General features: G+C 35.3%; 1 protein-coding gene across 1 annotated transcript in view; it reads left to right on the top strand.

Moving 5' to 3' along the window:
• Window positions 1-10,245, top strand: part of LOC123557780 (protocadherin Fat 3-like) — a 28,807-nt gene extending 18,562 nt beyond the window's left edge. The window contains exons 6-13 of the mRNA XM_045349467.2: window positions 877-1,056; window positions 1,344-1,546; window positions 1,857-2,103; window positions 2,386-2,527; window positions 4,929-5,138; window positions 6,703-6,843; window positions 7,105-7,196; window positions 9,552-10,245. Coding sequence (XP_045205402.2) covers window positions 877-1,056; window positions 1,344-1,546; window positions 1,857-2,103; window positions 2,386-2,527; window positions 4,929-5,138; window positions 6,703-6,843; window positions 7,105-7,196; window positions 9,552-9,619 — 1,283 coding nt within the window. The 3' untranslated portion in view covers window positions 9,620-10,245. The remainder of the gene's footprint in view (window positions 1-876; window positions 1,057-1,343; window positions 1,547-1,856; window positions 2,104-2,385; window positions 2,528-4,928; window positions 5,139-6,702; window positions 6,844-7,104; window positions 7,197-9,551) is intronic.
• The last annotated feature ends 7,386 nt before the right edge of the window (window positions 10,246-17,631 follow it).

The following is a 17,631-nucleotide window of genomic DNA, read 5'->3' as shown; positions in this document are numbered from 1 at the left end:
GGATTTTATACTATACTGTATTCATTTGATCTGGGTCTGTTGTTGGTCAGCTGATTTTCAAAATGTGTGCCCCCCATCTAAAAATGCTTGATACGGGCCTGTAGTAATCTCTTGACTCTTATAAAATAATAAAATGGTCTATATTCAGCTAGATCTAGATTCAAGTGATGTGACTTGTGGCGCCCAGCCATCAAATGTAAACAAGTGGAATCACATAGGACCGGTTTAGGATCGGGCGGAGGGGGCTCGTGACCCTAGTTGGCTGAGAAGTGACCTATACCCATCAAAGATGCGTTCTATTATTTTGGCAAAATTTAGACCCAGAAACGCACCAGAGGCCAGATTAATACCTGTTTTTCAAAATCCAACCGCGTAAAATGAGCCCCCCAACCACCCCTCCATCATCAAGAGGGAAGTACCCCTCCATTACCTTAAAAATTAGTCATAGAAATGCACAAGAGGAGGCACAATTTCATGCCTGTATTTCAAAAATATCAGGGGGAGAGCCCCTTGACCCCCTGAAGATGAAGGGAGTACCAACACCAGTAAATGCACTAGAGGCCACCATTTCATACATGTATTTCAAAAATGTCCAAGGGTAGACACCTGACCTCCTAACATGGGCTGAGCTCCCCTGCCTACCCATACCTAACCACTCTCGGCGCAGTGCGCCTCGGCGGTGGCGTCTTTATGTTAGACTGGTGCCCCCACCTCCCATCTCAAATATTTTTGGATCCGGGCCTGTCACATGACAGTCAAAGAATTTGACGAATCAATCCATACAATGCGTAAAGATATTGAATGTTTTAATCAGTTTTCTACAGGTTTTGGTATATCTATAACGTTGAAATGAACAGACTCACATTCCTTTTTCAGACATCAATAGTCCACCCCAAATTCAGAACTTGGGCTCCACAATCAATGTTCCTGAGAACACCGTGCTTGGTAGTACAATAGTCACTACGTTGTGTACTGATAGTGACGCCACGGACACACTTATTTACCTTATGTCGTGTACTTCTTCCGGTTCCACTTATTTTCAGATAAATTCTGCATGTAATTATGTAACTTTGAATATTATCTAAATGATTATAAAAATTTTAAAAAATTAATAATTTAGAAATCCTTTGTTTAGTTTTCTCCTTTTTCCGTCTGTACAAATTTAATTTCTTTACCACTGAAACATCAAGTTTATGCTTTATACTAAATGAGTAAATGAGGAATAATAATACAGTTGGGAGTTACTGAAACCATTTTCTGTCTGTTTGTACATAAACTATGTTTGCACCTATATTTGAATGTTTTAAATGTGTGTGCTTTATTATTTTGATTATGGTTTGTAGCCGGAGTTATTAGTGCGTCGCCAACGTCCTTGATCAACTATGAGCATATTCTTTCCGGCGGAAGTACGTCATTCACGTGCACAGTCACGTGTAATGATGGACGGGCTTCTGTCACGGCCACTGTAGGCTTTGATGTAACGAACGTGAATGAAGCTCCTGCATTCAGCCAAAATGCATACAGCATATCCGCGGATGAAGGAGCGGTATGATTAAATCTAGACTAATTACATATGAGGAAGTATTTTTCGCCATAAAGAAATATAATGAAAACAGCATATTGTTGTAAAATTTTGAATTATAAAATCTGACAAATAACATTTCTTGGCATAAAATGCAACCAGACTAAAAAATAGCACAGTCGGTCCAACTATGGAATACGTATTGGGACATTCTCTTTTTCTATAATAATGTTCACTTTCTCTTATAAAACAAAGGTTTTCAAATAAAAAATATCCAGTTTATTCAAGTTATGAAAATAGATCTGATAAAAACTAGTACCGCTTACTACTTCAGGCCGGTACAGTTATTCAGACTACAGGATATGAAGTAACAGATGAGGATGCAAGCGATACGAAAGCATTCACTATGGACTGTGGAACAGCAACTGGATTTTTTTCTATTGACACGAGCACTGGGTTGTTGAGTTACGCCTCGGACTATGACATAGACGACGGTGTAAGGCCATCTAATGCCAGTTGTGTTGTAACAGTGACGGACAGTGGAGGACTTAGTGACACAGCAACATTATCTATTACAATAAGTATGAACATCTCATGACAGTTGTGAAAGTGTTTTATAATTCCCGTAATATTACGGGAAGTATAAAAAATTGAAGCAATATGTCAGATAGATTTTACTCAACAGCGAAACAGCGTACGATTCATACTTACCTGTTGGATGATGCTAAGTAAGATTTTTTTCAGCTAAAATTTATAAGTGAAACATATTACTATTGCCATGCATTAGTTGCTTTAAGAAATATTTAATCTTTTATTCTTACGACATCATCATAGATACCTATAAGTTAACCTATTTTTTTCAGATAACCTTAACGATAATGCACCAGCGTTTTCATATTCATCATACGTATGGTTTGTCTCAGAAGTCGATCCTGTGGGTACTACGGTAGGGACCGTTAATGTAACAGACGGAGATATAGGGACTTATGGGGATTTAGCATATAGGTAGTTTATCTTACTGTGGTACATGTCATATACTAGTATTAAATAAAATGTGACATGTCCAGCTCAAACAGGAACTAACAAAACTCATATTGATACTTTGACAAATTCACTATCAGTTGTTGATAAGTACAAGAACAAGCACATTTCACGAAGTTCTCGAAACATTCTTCAGTATGGTACATTTACAAAACGATATAGAATTAAAAGGCACATCAAGCGTAATACAGATAACAATTATAGTTCGGTTTTGAAGTCAGTATGTTTTTGTACTTTTAACGACAGAAGAGTCTATAAATTGAATTCTCAAACATCAAAATCAAACTACATGTATTTTGTTTTGGGTTTAACGCCTTTTTTCAACAGTATTTAAGTTATGTTACGGCGAGAAGTTAACTTAACCTACCATTCTAACACGATCCGCAGCAATTGCTATATAAACATATAGCGAAAACATGAATCTACGATAAAATATGGATGGCTGTTACATTTCACTCCCCTATGATTGTGACATAAGAGAATCAACTTCAGTTCCATTACGTAATAGTTATAGTATGTGTGAGAGTGTGTTACCAGGATATATCAGAGCTAGGGGTACATCGAGGGTATTTTTCTCTGCACATATCGTCGAGGCCGGTAGGCCGAGACAGATATGTGAAGAGTAAAATAACGAGATGTACCCCTAGCTCTGATATATCCTGGTAACACACGAGCACTACATATTATAACTGTTTTATCGCATAGTTTATCATTAAAATTAATATATTATTTTCATTTAAATTTGTTTATTATTATTTTTACTATTTTGATTCCCTTTCTGCGCCCCCGCGAACTGAAACACTAAAACTTCTGTTTTAGAAATTGTGTTCCCAGATAAAAGTACCCAACAAATTTCTGCTTTTGGTTTTAAATCTTTGCATTTCATTGGCCAGCATATTGTAAAACTTGGTTGTTTTGTTTGTAAAAAAAATCAAAGAAAAGAAACTTTGAGAAATCTCAGAATTTCATATATTTCTGTTTTTCTGAATTTGGCAATAACTATCAAGTTTTGAAATATTCTAGTTTATTTATTCTTTTACTTTATAAAATGTAGGTGTTTGTGACATTCTTTCTCTGTGAATTGTAAATGGAGCTAAAATCATCTTTTCTTTGAAAGGAAAAAATTATACTCCCTTGATTAGGACCTCAATAGAGAAAAAGTTTTCCCGATATATATGGGAAAACATTTTTTTACTGTGCTGATATATATCGGAACACTTTTTTTCTTAGGGAAAACTTATAGAGATTTCCGTGTTGATATATATCGCAACAGTTTTGTAAGATATCAGCACAGTTTTGTAGTATAATGTGTGTTACTATGTAAAACATGCTGCAAAGATAAAAGGGAAAAAATTGCCGCACTATCCCGATAAATACGAATTATTTCGGGGCCAAACGGTTGAAAACAGCATTTCAGAAGACATAAATATGATAAAAAGTCATACTGACTTATATTAGAACCGTAAAACACGTTTTGTTTCTCTACGAGCGAATTCAATTAGCTCAATTTGATTCAGCGGTGACGTCATAAATGTATGACATAAAGTATGACTCATATTGATGTGACGTCATATAAAAGTTAAGCTGGAAACACAGGGTCAACTCGCCTAATTTAAATGATTTGTTAATAATTAGTTTGCGAGTTGTTAGAATTACAAAAATTTATAAAAATTCTCAAAATTCTGATAAAAAGAAACAAATATCTATACGTTCCATTGGCTATGCAACACTTTCTTACATAGGGTAAATTGTAACAGCATATGGCCCGAATGAGTATTACGCTGAAAAATGAAAGTACTGTAAATATGCGAATTAATTTGCGTTGTTAGGAATCGAAATTAAATAAGTTCCAATAATTTTATCAATTAATAAACATGGGCGTCGTTTGGATGCGAATAATTAAATCACTCGTTGCTACGACTTGTGATTTAATTATTACGCATCCAAACTCCTGCTCATATTTTATTAACTGATAAAATATAGGAACTGATTTATTATTTCTTAAGTACAAAGCTGTTCTCTGCAAGTAAATGCTAACTTCCCCACATGAAACAGAGGTGGAGGACAAATGCACTGTTATCAAATCGTCACGGAGAAAATACGCCCGCCTGAGGATAGAACTCGCGACCCCGAGATCCGTCCCTTAAGCTAAGAGGGCGGGTTTTACAGTTACTAGATTAATAACTTTTAGCCTACCCTTCCAGCTTAGAGAAAGTGATGTTCGTCGTTATGTCTTACATGTTTAAAAGTCTTAGCACACATTCAGTAAAATGATAATACTACATAATTTGCTTTAAACTAATGCGAATATATTGTGGTGATTACTGTAAAAATATTCTTGTGATGAATTTTAATTTTTTTTCAGTTTAGACCAGTCTTCTTTAACAACCGAATATTTCGAAATCGACACGAGTGGAGTCGTGAAAATAAAAAATTCTATATCTGCACTTGGACCAGGTGTGGTCCCAACATTTTATGTGATTGCCACGGACGGCGGTGGAAATGCAACACGGGCAACAGCGACCGTGATAATAGCCGCTACTACAACACCAACGACCACGAGTACCACAGATAGGTACGTGTAATGCTTTAAGGTAGCAGGGTACACTTAGATTCGAAAATTTTGGGTACGGACAATCTTACATGTAGTGAGTCGCAATATTGCACTTCCCTTATGAGCAGATCAGGGTGGCCATTTTATAAATTGCGTGCATGTTTTGTGCTTTTAATTAATGGCAAGATCAGGATTCTCATACAAGAATAAAGAAGGTTATCAAAACGAAAGTTTACACCATCCATGAAAAATAGCATGCCAAAATCATCAATTTTGCACTTTTTGAACAGCCTGCAATGACTCCGCTGCAAGAACAATGCCCAATTTTATTGCATTTCTCAATTTATTTGTCCTTACTGAACTTCAGGATATAAACGGAGTGGGGGCCCATCCAGCTCGTTTTTTTTTCACAAAACGCGAAAATGTTCCCGGGGTTAATTCAACAAGCACAAAAAAACCCTTCCGCGATTTGAATTTTCCCCGAAAGGTGCGTCATTGATTCATACAAAGCTACCAGCAGTTAGTTTTTTCAATGACATTAATTTACATGTGTCGGCTGTAAATTTTTTAAAGAATTAACAATCATTATCTCTCACCTTAATTTACAGACATCCAAAATCACGAAGTTCTAATTATAACAATTATTGACGGGGACCAAAATTCGAAGTGTACCCTGCTTCCTATAAATAAAACTCTGTTATACATCTTTACCTTTGTATGAAATGATATAAAATAAAAAAAAATTATATGAATATAATAGAAAATTTATAAAGAATGGAAGCAAAAAAGCAGATTCGGTTTGACTGGGTCTGTTCATGAGTGGTAACGAAACACCCCTCATGTTCCCTAGCAGCGGCTTTAGCGGAAGAGATTCATATAGCAAAATTTAATGCGACTCCAAGGCATGGATGCAATGGGGTCTGCAAACATTCCGGTCGAATTTTCAGTAAGATATTTTTGTGATATTTGTGTCCTAGTTAGAAGTCGTTTTTATACCATTTTAACCCTTAAAACCATAAAATATTTAAACTTGTTTTCGTTCTAAACGGTGCACTTTTTTATTGGTGGATGAACTTAAGATAATTGCGACATATAATCTAAATTACATAAATTTCACTTCTAATTGCAGGGAGTGAAATACACTGCTTCTTAAGATTAAATTGAGCCGCACCATGAGAAAACCAACACAGTGCATTTGCGACCAGCCTGGATCCAGACCAGCCTGTGCATCCGCGCATTCTGGTCAGGATCCATACTGTTCGCTTTCAAACGCTATTGCAATTAGAGAAACCGTTAGCGGATGCGCAGACTGGTCTGGATCCATGCTGGTCGCAAATGCGCTGTTGGTTTTCTCATGGTGCGGCTCATTTGTAGAAATAAAGCAAACAACGGATTTCTATTCTTTCTCAACTGCACATTGTTGACTTTAGAAATGCCACTATTTCTTTAGTTCTCAATGGTGAGTGGGCGGCAATGAAATATTGGTATGACTAACATGCACACAAGTCAAATTATGACATTGTTATCGAAAAATCTTACTGAAATGTAAGTTGTTAAAAATACAGCTGTCATGTTTCTACTTCAGGTACAAGACATTTTTTGACGACGGTCGAAATATCGCCTGGTTTACGGCATGTTGTATTGTTCTGGTTGTAACAGCGATTGTGATTGGCATTATGTGTTTCTCGTACACAGGCAAATCGTCACCCGACTTTCGATTCAGATGGTAACAGTAATTTTTAATTAGATAATATTTTTTTTCGTCCACTAGCTAATTATGATTTTCTCGTCTGCATCTTTGTTGAAAATTAAAAATTAGTACTCAAACACTGTTCTCTCATTTATACTTGTAAAAATGTATAAAATGGTAAGGCTTCCACTTGCATAGAAACTGTCGTCTGCAGCCATTTTCGATAACTACATTAGATATTTAACATGACGAAACATTAAAATATCGCATGCCTACTCATTTGCTTTATCATTTTAGTTGTAGACTATGGGAGGAGCCTGCTAGAGAATTACCACGTAACTGGGGTGAAGATCACCGGTATGATTATAAACGCAGGAGGCCACCAAGAGGTATTAGTAGAAACATGCTTTGTATACATTTATTATCCCCACGCCAAAGGCGAAGGGGATATTAGAAATGCTCTCCGTCCGTGCGTGCGTGCGTGCGTGCGTGCGTCCATCCGTGTGTCCGCAACGATCTTTGTCCGGAGCATAACTCCAAAAGTACTGGAGGGATTTTCTTCAAACTTCATACACTGATAGAACACATTGGGAGGAAGTGCAGTGTACAGGAACAATAACTGTACCTTGCCTATTTTTTGAGTTATTCCCCTTTATCATATTTTCTTGAAAATTTTTGTCCGGAGCATATCTTCTTCTTGCATGGAGGAATTTTGATATATCTTGGCACAAATGTTTACCACCACGAGGCGGAGTGCCATGCGCAAGAACCAGGTCCCTAGGTCTAAGGTCAAGGTCACACTTAGAGGTCAAAGGATACAAGAATGAAAACCTTGTCCGGAGCATTCTTCTTCATGCATAGAGGGATTTTGATATAACTTGGCACAAATGTTCACCACCACGAGACTGAGTGTCATGCGCAAGATCTAGGTCCCTAAGTCTAAGGTCAAGGTCACACTCAGAGGCCAAAGGTCAGATACAAGAATGACTTTGTCCGAAGCATTTCTTCTTCATGCATGGAGGGATTTTGATGTAACTTGGCACAATTATACACCATCATGAGACGAAGTGTCATGCGCAGTTCCCTTCTTTAGAATTATTTCCCTTTGTTATTACTTTAAATAGCTTTTATTGTAACTTTTTCATTACTAGTCGTGGGGAAAAATCGAGACCACTTTTCTGTAGTACAACATGCATGCTACATCCAATTTTGACCAATCTCAACCTGGTAAAGATTTTTGTTTGTACTTACAATGTTTCTTTTTTTTTTTTTTTTTTTTTTTTAAAGATTAACTTCCCTTAGTTGTTACATTTTTATAACTGACCGTAGGGAAAAAAACAAGACCACTTTTCTCAAAATTTCTGTGGTACAACATAGATGTTACTTTCAAATTTTAGGTGTATTTTAAGGTATCTCTACCTAGTAAGGAGTTTTTTGTGGACTTAGAAAAACAAAAGACTTACAATGTTTACTAAACAACCACAAAATTAAAATTCCATTTGCAAATACAGCTGCTAGATTAAAGAAATTTGCTGTGACGGGCGTATATTGTGACATTCTGGCACTCTTGTTCCCTGTTAGCTTTCCATTCCTTCTTTTTACAGTAGCCATATAGAAAAACATCATAGCTATACTGTTCATGAAAATTAATAAAATTTAGCAGTAAACCACCTCACCACTGACTTATTCTTTCTTCCACATCTTTAAAACCCCTGATTCGGACCAGAACTTCAAAGCTTTCCCCAAAATTAATACTTTCAGACACTATCTTGCCAGGAACTTTAGCCTTCAGTTATAATATGCCCGGCGGGGGGATTAGCCATGTCTAACATCACTCTTGTTAAAGTGATTTAGAAGGCTAACAGGATAATTTTGTGCGTTTAAATTGGTATAAACTAACAGCCTAACAGTGCGATTCGTGGATTTGCACGAAGTCCCAAAGTAGTAAATACCTATATTTGGACTGGAAGGACTTCTTACAACTAGTAAATTAGTTCCTTACTTTCATTAAGTACATCTTCAAGTCTAAGACACAGTCTTATAGTCATGTCAGTTTGGATTTATACCGTGAGAAAAAGTAGTCTTAGTAATAACTAAATGCTTTTTTCTTAAAAAATAATGGTGTCCAGTTTTGAACTACTTTTTTGATCGACGTCATTTTGTTTAGGATTCATTTTTTATGTGAATGGCATCAGATCGTTCATAAAATCACGTGGAAATGGCCGCCGTAGATGTTATTGCACCAATGTTAGTTAACGGAAATTAACACTATTTTGTTTGTATATTACTTGACCCTCTTGTTAAAGTTTATTATATATTTGTTGACTATATCATTTGTTGTGTAGTAAATTATGAAACTATTTGTTTACATTGAGATACATTTCATATTTGGTGGGTCGGAAGAGTTCCAAAATGAAAAAATGAGCCGTACCATGAGAAAACCAACATAGTGTATTTGCGATCAGCATGGATCGAGACCAGCTTGCGCATCCGCACAGTCTGGTCAGGATTCATGCTGTTCCCTAACGGTTTTTATTTTAATTGCAGTAGGCTTTGAAAGCGAACAGCATGGATCTTTACCAGACCGCGTGGATGCACAGGCTGGTCTGAATCCATGCTGGTCGCAAATGCACTATGTTTGTTTTCTCATGGTGCGGCTCGACTACATTGCTATACTTTACGACATTAAAGCACTGCAAATGTTAGTTGTCAACATAAGACTGATTTCTTTTTTATTTCATTAGTTACAAGACCAAGGAGAGACCCGGCTAGGTTCGATTTTTGGTCGGAATCTTACAGACAAATGGACTGAAAAGAAGATTTTTCCACCATTTCGGAACAGTGCCAACAACTAGTCTTGTATCTAGAACTGCTTGACTGTGTGCAGTTTTGGTATATAGAGAAAACTTTAAAGGGTCAATTGATCTAGGATTTTGAAACTTCGTTCGTGATTTAAAGATGACTTTATCTTAGATATTATATATTTTGTAATTAAAGACATGTTACTCACATGATAAGAATGGGGATTTGAATATTGTGCTTAATTCTAATTTTAAAATGTATGAATCGGTAATAAGAGCTTTTAATCATTCATACAAGAAAAAAATCATTGCAGAATTTTGACTTTTGACCGGCAAGGTTTGACACGATAATAGAAATTAATTCTCACAATTTCATCTTTGAAATTTAGACTTGTTAGTCAATTAACATTTGTTGCGGAATGAAGACTGGTCATACAGCACAAACTGTTGACCGAATATTTGCAAAAAATTGTATGTAGAGATTAATGTAATAACTATAGTAATTTCGTGGGTACATACATTTCAGAACAGGAAAAATTATAACTGTTTTATAACTGAACGCATTTTTGAAATATTCTCTCAGTAGGCATACAGACACTAAATAGGAAAATGGCGCCAAAAAAAAAATAAAAAGAAATCTGGTAATGGCGGATTCAAATAGTCCTCAGTTTGTTTTGCTCTGTAGATCTATTTTCCTCTTTTTATTTGCATTTTGTTGCTGAAATCTCATGACAGGTTATTTTGGTACAGAAGTTTTGGTACTGTTGGACCTAAACTCTGGAATGAATTGCCTCTCGAAATAAGGAACTCAGACACAATAGATGTTTTCAAAAAGAAGTTGAAAACTCATTATTTTGGAAATTACTTTGCGCCCTTATCTGATGCCTGATTTTTTGTTTAATGCTTACTAAATAGTTTATTCACAATGATATTTATGCTCATTTATGTCATATGTCATTTAAAATATATTAATTTTTGTCTTATTTTTTATGTATTTGTAAAACGCCATTGAATATGTTTTGCGTAAAAAAAGGCGTTTAATCAAATAAAACAGTTTCAAGTTTTAGGTCTATGCGTGACATTTTGGAAGCATTTTCATAATGAAATCTTAGCTTGACAGAATTTGTCATGGACTCTTAGGTCATACGCCACCACTACAATTTGGGGTCTCATTTTCAGCTGATTTTGCAGTTTTTGTGTTTGACTGAAAATATTTTTCTTGCATCAAACATGACCCACACTTTTCTTTTGATTTTTATTCAGCACTGACAATATTCTTCAAGAAAATATAAGTTACAGACACTTAAAATGGGTCCTGATGTGTGCTGCAGCCATTAGAAATACGTCAATGTTATATAGAATATAGAAGAACAGCTATTTAGTGTGTTGTAACCTATAAGGGATCATTGGTAAAAACTGAAATCTGTCCAGATGAGGGTGGAAATCGGCTACTTTGATTAAGATTTGATAGAAAATGACAAATTTATTGCAATTTTGCTTTAAATACGGATAAAACATAAAAATATCCCATTTTCAATGTTTTGGGTGTATTTTTTCAAAAACTGTTTATTTGTAGCCTAATTTCTAGCTAATTTCTAGGAGTCAGAGGTAGAAGTGAACATATTTTACAGTTTAAATGTGTAATTTGTATGCAGATTAAACAGGGCAAAACTAGACTACAGTTAGGATAACTGATTGAAAATTATGTCGCGATAGCTATTTTTGGCAAAATTTGATGCGTTGTCTTACGTTACTGAAAATGCCATAAAGCCTTAGAAACTATTGTTATCAAGTTAAAACCTTGTATTTCTTCATGCATTTAGGTTGCTTGTACATTTAAAAAGAAACCGGCATAATCGTAAAGAAAAAAGTTTTTTCATGTCAAACTAAAGTCTTCTTTCATCAAGGGACAATACCCTGTATTTACCGTTGATAAGACAAATTAGATATGCGAGTTTCCCCCCTTATTTACCCGTAAGGTAACATAACGTATCTTATCACCAATCATTCTGATTCATCAGATGTTCGACATGGTACCTGAGACGAACCGGAGAACCATGGTAGAGCTCTGGTATGCGGGAATGCTCACCAATAAACAGTGTTGTCATTATCATCCATAAAAGAATAGGAAGGACGAAATGGGAGTCCGTATATTTAATGCAAGAATTTTATTGGATAAAATATTTTCATGATCACCTCAAATATGAACAGAATCAATAACCAACCTCATTAAAACATAGCTATGATGTAAATATAGTCATATAAATTAAAATCATAAAATCATTTTCAGCAGTGTTACGTGAATGAAATTTTAATTGAAAACATTCAAATTGTGAATTAAAGATATCCAGATAAGATAATTTTGTTTCATCAACAGCTTTTAAAACTCGATTTGTAACATTTAGTGTTACAATAACATTTTGCTTCTAGGCTTTCTTTCGGTGCGGAGATACCTGGTTATTAAATGAAAGTTTATTTTTGAGTACAAGCTATGAAATGGACTAAGGCAGTCTGACATTGTGGACACATTTACTTGCAGCATGTATTTACAATATGTAAGAGTACAGAATGAAATGACAATTTAAGACACCAATTTTTAGGTTTATCTGACCGCTATCTCATTTGCATTTGCTTAGTTAATTAAGTATAATATGTTGCGCAACAGAACATCTGGTTGTATATCAGTATGGATAGCACACACTGCATGCAGTTATGTAAATTCACATTTGTGTGATCAAAAGTATTTATAAAAATTTCCGAAAAAGTCAACGTTATAGGATAGATTTTTAGTATAGAAATATGATGATTTATTTAAAAATCTAGTTCATTTTCTTTCATTTCTTTTCATCATAAAGTTTTTCTTTTCATAACTGATCCTTATACAGGCGCAGATACCTGCTGTGTTTACAGAAGTTTTATGGTATGATCATGCTGACAGCTACTATACTTAACACTTTGCTATTAATCAGAAACACATTACATGCTTTTACATGTATATACCAACCTGCTATATGCTATTTTATTAGCCCACCATCATCAGATGGTGGGCTATTCAAATCACTCTGCGTCCGTGGTCCGACGTCCTTCCGTCCGTCCGTCCGTCCTTCCGTTAACAATTTCTCGTTATCGCATCTCCTCAGAAACTACCAGGGGCATTTTAACCAAACTTTGTCAGAATGATGTATTGGTACTCTAGTTGTGTCCCCCTGAAAATCAGACTGGTTCAACAATTTTTTAGTGAGTTATGGCCCTTTGTTTATTTCTATAATTTACATAGATTTATATAGGGAAAAACTTTGAAAATTTTCTTGTCCAAAACCACAGAGCCTAGGGCTTTGATATTTGGTATGAAGCATCATCTAGTGGTCCTCTACCAAGATGATTCAAATTATTTTCCCGGGGTCTAATATGGCCCCGCCCCTGGGGTCACATGGTTTAGATAGACTTATATAGGGAAAAACTTTGAAAAACCTCTTGTTCAAAACCATAGGGCCTAGGGCTTTGATATTTTGTATGTGACATCATCTAGTGGTCTTCTACTAAGATTTTTCAAATTATCCCCCTAGGGTCAAATATGGCCCCGCCCCGGGGGTCACATGGTTTACATAGACTTATATAGGGAAAAACTTTGAATATCTTCTTGCCCAAACCACAAAACCTAGGGCTTTGATATTTGTTATGTAGCATCATCTAGTGGTTCTCTACCAAGTTTGGTCAAATTATCCCCCTAGGGTCAAATATGGCCCCGCCCTGGGGGTCACATGGTTCATATAGACTTATATAGGGAAAAGCTTTTAAAATCTTCTTGTCAGTAACCTACAATATTCAAATTTGGACCACATGTATGGTTTTGAGTGGCAAGATGAACCTTGACATGAGTTGACCTTGGTATTGACCTAGTGACCTACTTTCACATTTCTGTAGCTACAGCCTTCAAATTTGGACCACATGCATAGTTTTGAGCACTGAAAAAACTTTGACCTTGACATTGACCTAGTGACCTACTTTCACATTTTTGAAGGTACAGGCTTCAAATTTGGACCACATGCATAGTTTTGTGTTCCGAAATGAAATTTGACCTTGATTTTGACCTAGTGACCTACTTTCACATTTCTCAAGCTACAGCCTTCAAATTTGGACCACATGCTTAGTTTTGTGTACCGAAACAAACTTTGACCTTTAAATTGACCTAGTGACCTACTTTCACATGTTTGAAGGTACAGGCTTCAAATTTGGACCACATGCGTAGTTCTGTTTTCCGAAAAAAATTTGACATTGATTTTGACCTAGTGACCTACTTTCACATTTCTCGAGCTACAGCCTTCAAATTTGGACCACTTGCATAGTTTTGTGTACGGAACAAACTTTGACCTTTACATTGACCTAGTGACCTACTTTCACATTTCTGAAAGTACAGGGTTCAAATTTGGACCACATGCATAGTTCTGTGTTTCGAAATAAAATTTGACCTTGATTTTGACCTAGTGACCTACTTTCACATTTCTCGAGCTACAGCCTTCAAATTTGGACCACTTGCTTAGTTTTGTGTACCGAAATGAACTTTGATCTTAAGATTGACCTAGTGACCTACTTTCACATTTCTGTAGCGACAGGCTTCAAATTTAGACCACATGCATAGGATTGTGTACCGAAACAAACTTTGACATTGACCTAGTGACCTACTTTCACATTTCTCAAGCTACAGCCTTCAAATTTGGACCACTTGCATAGTTTTTTGTACCAAAATAAACTGTGACCTTAAGATTGACCTAGTGACCTACTTTCAAATTTCTCAAACTACAGCCTTCAAACTTGATGCACATGCATAGTTTTGTGTACAAAGAACTTTGTCCTTGAAATTGATCTAGTGACCTACTTTCACATTTCTCAAGCTACAGCTTTTGAATTTGGACCACATGCACAGTGTTGTGTACGGAAATGAAATTTGACCTTGAGCTAGTCAGTAAGTCTTGAAATTTGGAACACTCAAAAATGGCACATTGGTGGGCGCCAAGATCACTCTGTGATCTCTTGTTTTAAAAGCAATATTACTGTAATACTAAAAACCATTTTAAATTAAAAGATATCTAGTTAAAAGATATATCATATCAGTCCATCGTTCACATTTAGACTTAGAATAGTTTTGACAATTAATTGTTCAATACTTCCAGTAGTGCTAAATTTAATATCTATCAGTCAATTATATCATATAGCCATCTTGTAATACATATAATAACAGTAAAATAATACAGTCTTATGTTCATATAGCTGTGATTTATTCTGTTATGCATTAATCTGATTCTGATGAATAACTATGGAAGCGAAAACTCTGTAAAAGCCTATAAGAATTCTGATTTTGTTTATAATTTCTATACTGAATCTCAAACGTTATACTATTTTTATTTCGCAGGCACTAATATCTCATTTATTTCACTTTTACAAAAATGCAACCGATATGTTCTGTCAGTCACAGTGTAGTGCGGATGTTAAATTTACAAAATTTATCAACTGTGATGACATTTCACATGTAACAATCTGTTACATTCTAAGAACCCGAATTTTTTTAATGACACGTGGTTGCGACAATTTACATTTATGACCGAAACAATGTCACGTGGCTTTGACATTGACCGCAATACACAGTAATATTTGACACCAGTTTTTTACATAAAACAAAGAAGTATAAAATACATTTATTTTTATAGCTCTTTGCATAAAATAAACGATATGTAACGCAAAATGTGGTAAAGGCAATATTTTATCTTTTATTTTTAAACAATCAGTCAAAAAACTTAAGCTATACAATTGTATTCCAGCTATGATAATTCTAACATCTTTGCCTCTACTACGGAGTACTTTAAGCAAGGCAGAGACTCTTATCAGCTAACAACATAACTATGACATTTTGGGCAGAGTGGCTAAAATGCAATTTTAGCCGTTTTTATATGCAAATGGAAGCAAGATGCTATTGAATTACTTTAAATATTTTGTATCATCATTCTCTTTGTTTGTTATACTTTCACGTCATAACAGTGATAAAATTTGTTTCAGAGGAGAAACAGTATTAAATGTCCTTTAAAGTTAGCGAAAGACGTAGTTTGCTTGCATTTTATATAGGTTACATAGGGAAATACTATGGTTGACTTCAAATGAAATTGGAAGCAAGAAGAAATAGTGTTACATTAATAAAAAATACACCAGTGGAAAGATAAGAAAATGAATTTTATGGTAGGAACAGTGATAAATTTAAATATCAAAGCAGGAAATAAGAATGGTCAAAACAAAATTTAATCCTTCTATATTTCAATGTAAATCAGAGGTCTGTCTGATATCAGAAAGTCTCTGCGGTGGCTGTTCCCGCACCCCGCTGCGGATAGCTTGATAAGACGGCTAAGAAGAAAAAAGTTGGGTATGCTTATAGGCATACAGACACTAAATAGGAAAATGGCGCGAAAAACAACCCTTTCTTTCTATGATTTGGTGTGGGTTGAATATTTTTTTCTCAAAATAAGGGGTTTACAGTTAAGGCGACGAATGGCCACGGCAATATTTCTCAATACTTTCCCCAGTAGCAAGGGGAATAACTTATACTTTTCCTAAACGTCCAGGAAATAACTTGTTACCTCGTTATTTGAAATGAAAATGAGAGTAATTTCCAAAGTAACTTTATTGATGTAACAATAGTCGATTGTATCATAGCTCGGTGTTTTTTCTTAACAAATTTGGTGCGATAAATCGTATACACTGAGCGCAGGGTGCGGTAACTAAAAGTGTGCAGGTATTAAATATCCGCACGCTAGTTACCGCACTGTTGGATAGGAAAGTATGCCAGCGTGTATGGGCGTGTCTCTAACAGCAGACAGCGAGGTGCATTTTATTGATTTTATGCGCTTGCATTGGTTTATTTTACACATTTGTAAAACAAGGATTTTAAATACTCACTGAACTGTATATGGCAATGTCGAACGCCTACTGAACTATCATATATGGATGGCTAAGATACAAAACAGAAAGAACATTAAAACTCTCGGGCAAACGATTTATACTCAGGGGCTATGCCCCCTCGTACAAATCGTTTACTCTCGAGTTTCAATGCTCTTTCTATTACTAAAACAAACAGTGCTACGAAACGCTTTCTGCAATGCACTTTCTATTCGTGCATATCTACTGCGCACATCTGTTAAGCATAAAACAGTACATTATTCAGGAGTGCAGTTAAAACCACGTCCTATTTTCTGCGTTTATAGCCTCAGTATCATGATTAAAGTTCTAATAAAGTCAAATCTGGTATATATGAAGACCACCATTTGGAAATGAAAACATTTTCTGTGTTAACAAGTGCTCTTTTATTACATAATTTGTTGTTTATATATAAGTTAAAGGTCACTAATTCAAATCTTTCTTTGTTTCATATAAACCCCCCGACAACTTCAGGTTTAACGTATCTTTATAGAACATCACTTTTTCCTACACCTATTTTTCATGAAAGTTCTATCATAAAGTAAAGAAATAATGCAAAGAAAATAAAGGGGTTGAATAGTTCCTAGTGAAATGCCAGTCAGTTTTGGTTTGCTACACTGAAAATGGCGCATATTTACTCTTGTCCACAATTAACCCAACTTTCGGTTTCGATTTACATAATTCGCAATAGTTGGGAGTATAAACATGAAAACCTTCTCATTTCATGCAGAATGTATTTAAGAAGTGAAAAAAGTGTAATTATAGGGCTCGTACTACACGACTTTGCGCAGAAAATGGGGCAAACTTGGATTTATTTACTTTTGACTTCTTTCGATTTTTACAACAGAAGCACATTTTCGACCGGATAACTGACCTTATTCCAGCACTTGAGATCTTTATTTAAGATTTGTTTTACACTGTGTTATTTAAAAGGCTTATTATGTTTTTCATGCTGGTTATTATTTTGACGAGTACATTCATTTACATGTACAATGGAAAAAGATAAATATTTAAATAACTTCATTTTTGTGTCGTTTGTCTTTTTGATTATAAGAACGACTAA

This window comes from Mercenaria mercenaria, chromosome 5 (genome assembly GCF_021730395.1).
Source record: "Mercenaria mercenaria strain notata chromosome 5, MADL_Memer_1, whole genome shotgun sequence".
Classification (NCBI taxonomy): domain Eukaryota; kingdom Metazoa; phylum Mollusca; class Bivalvia; order Venerida; family Veneridae; genus Mercenaria; species Mercenaria mercenaria.
Note: the sequence above shows the minus strand (reverse complement) of the source record. Positions and strands in the feature narration are given on the sequence as shown.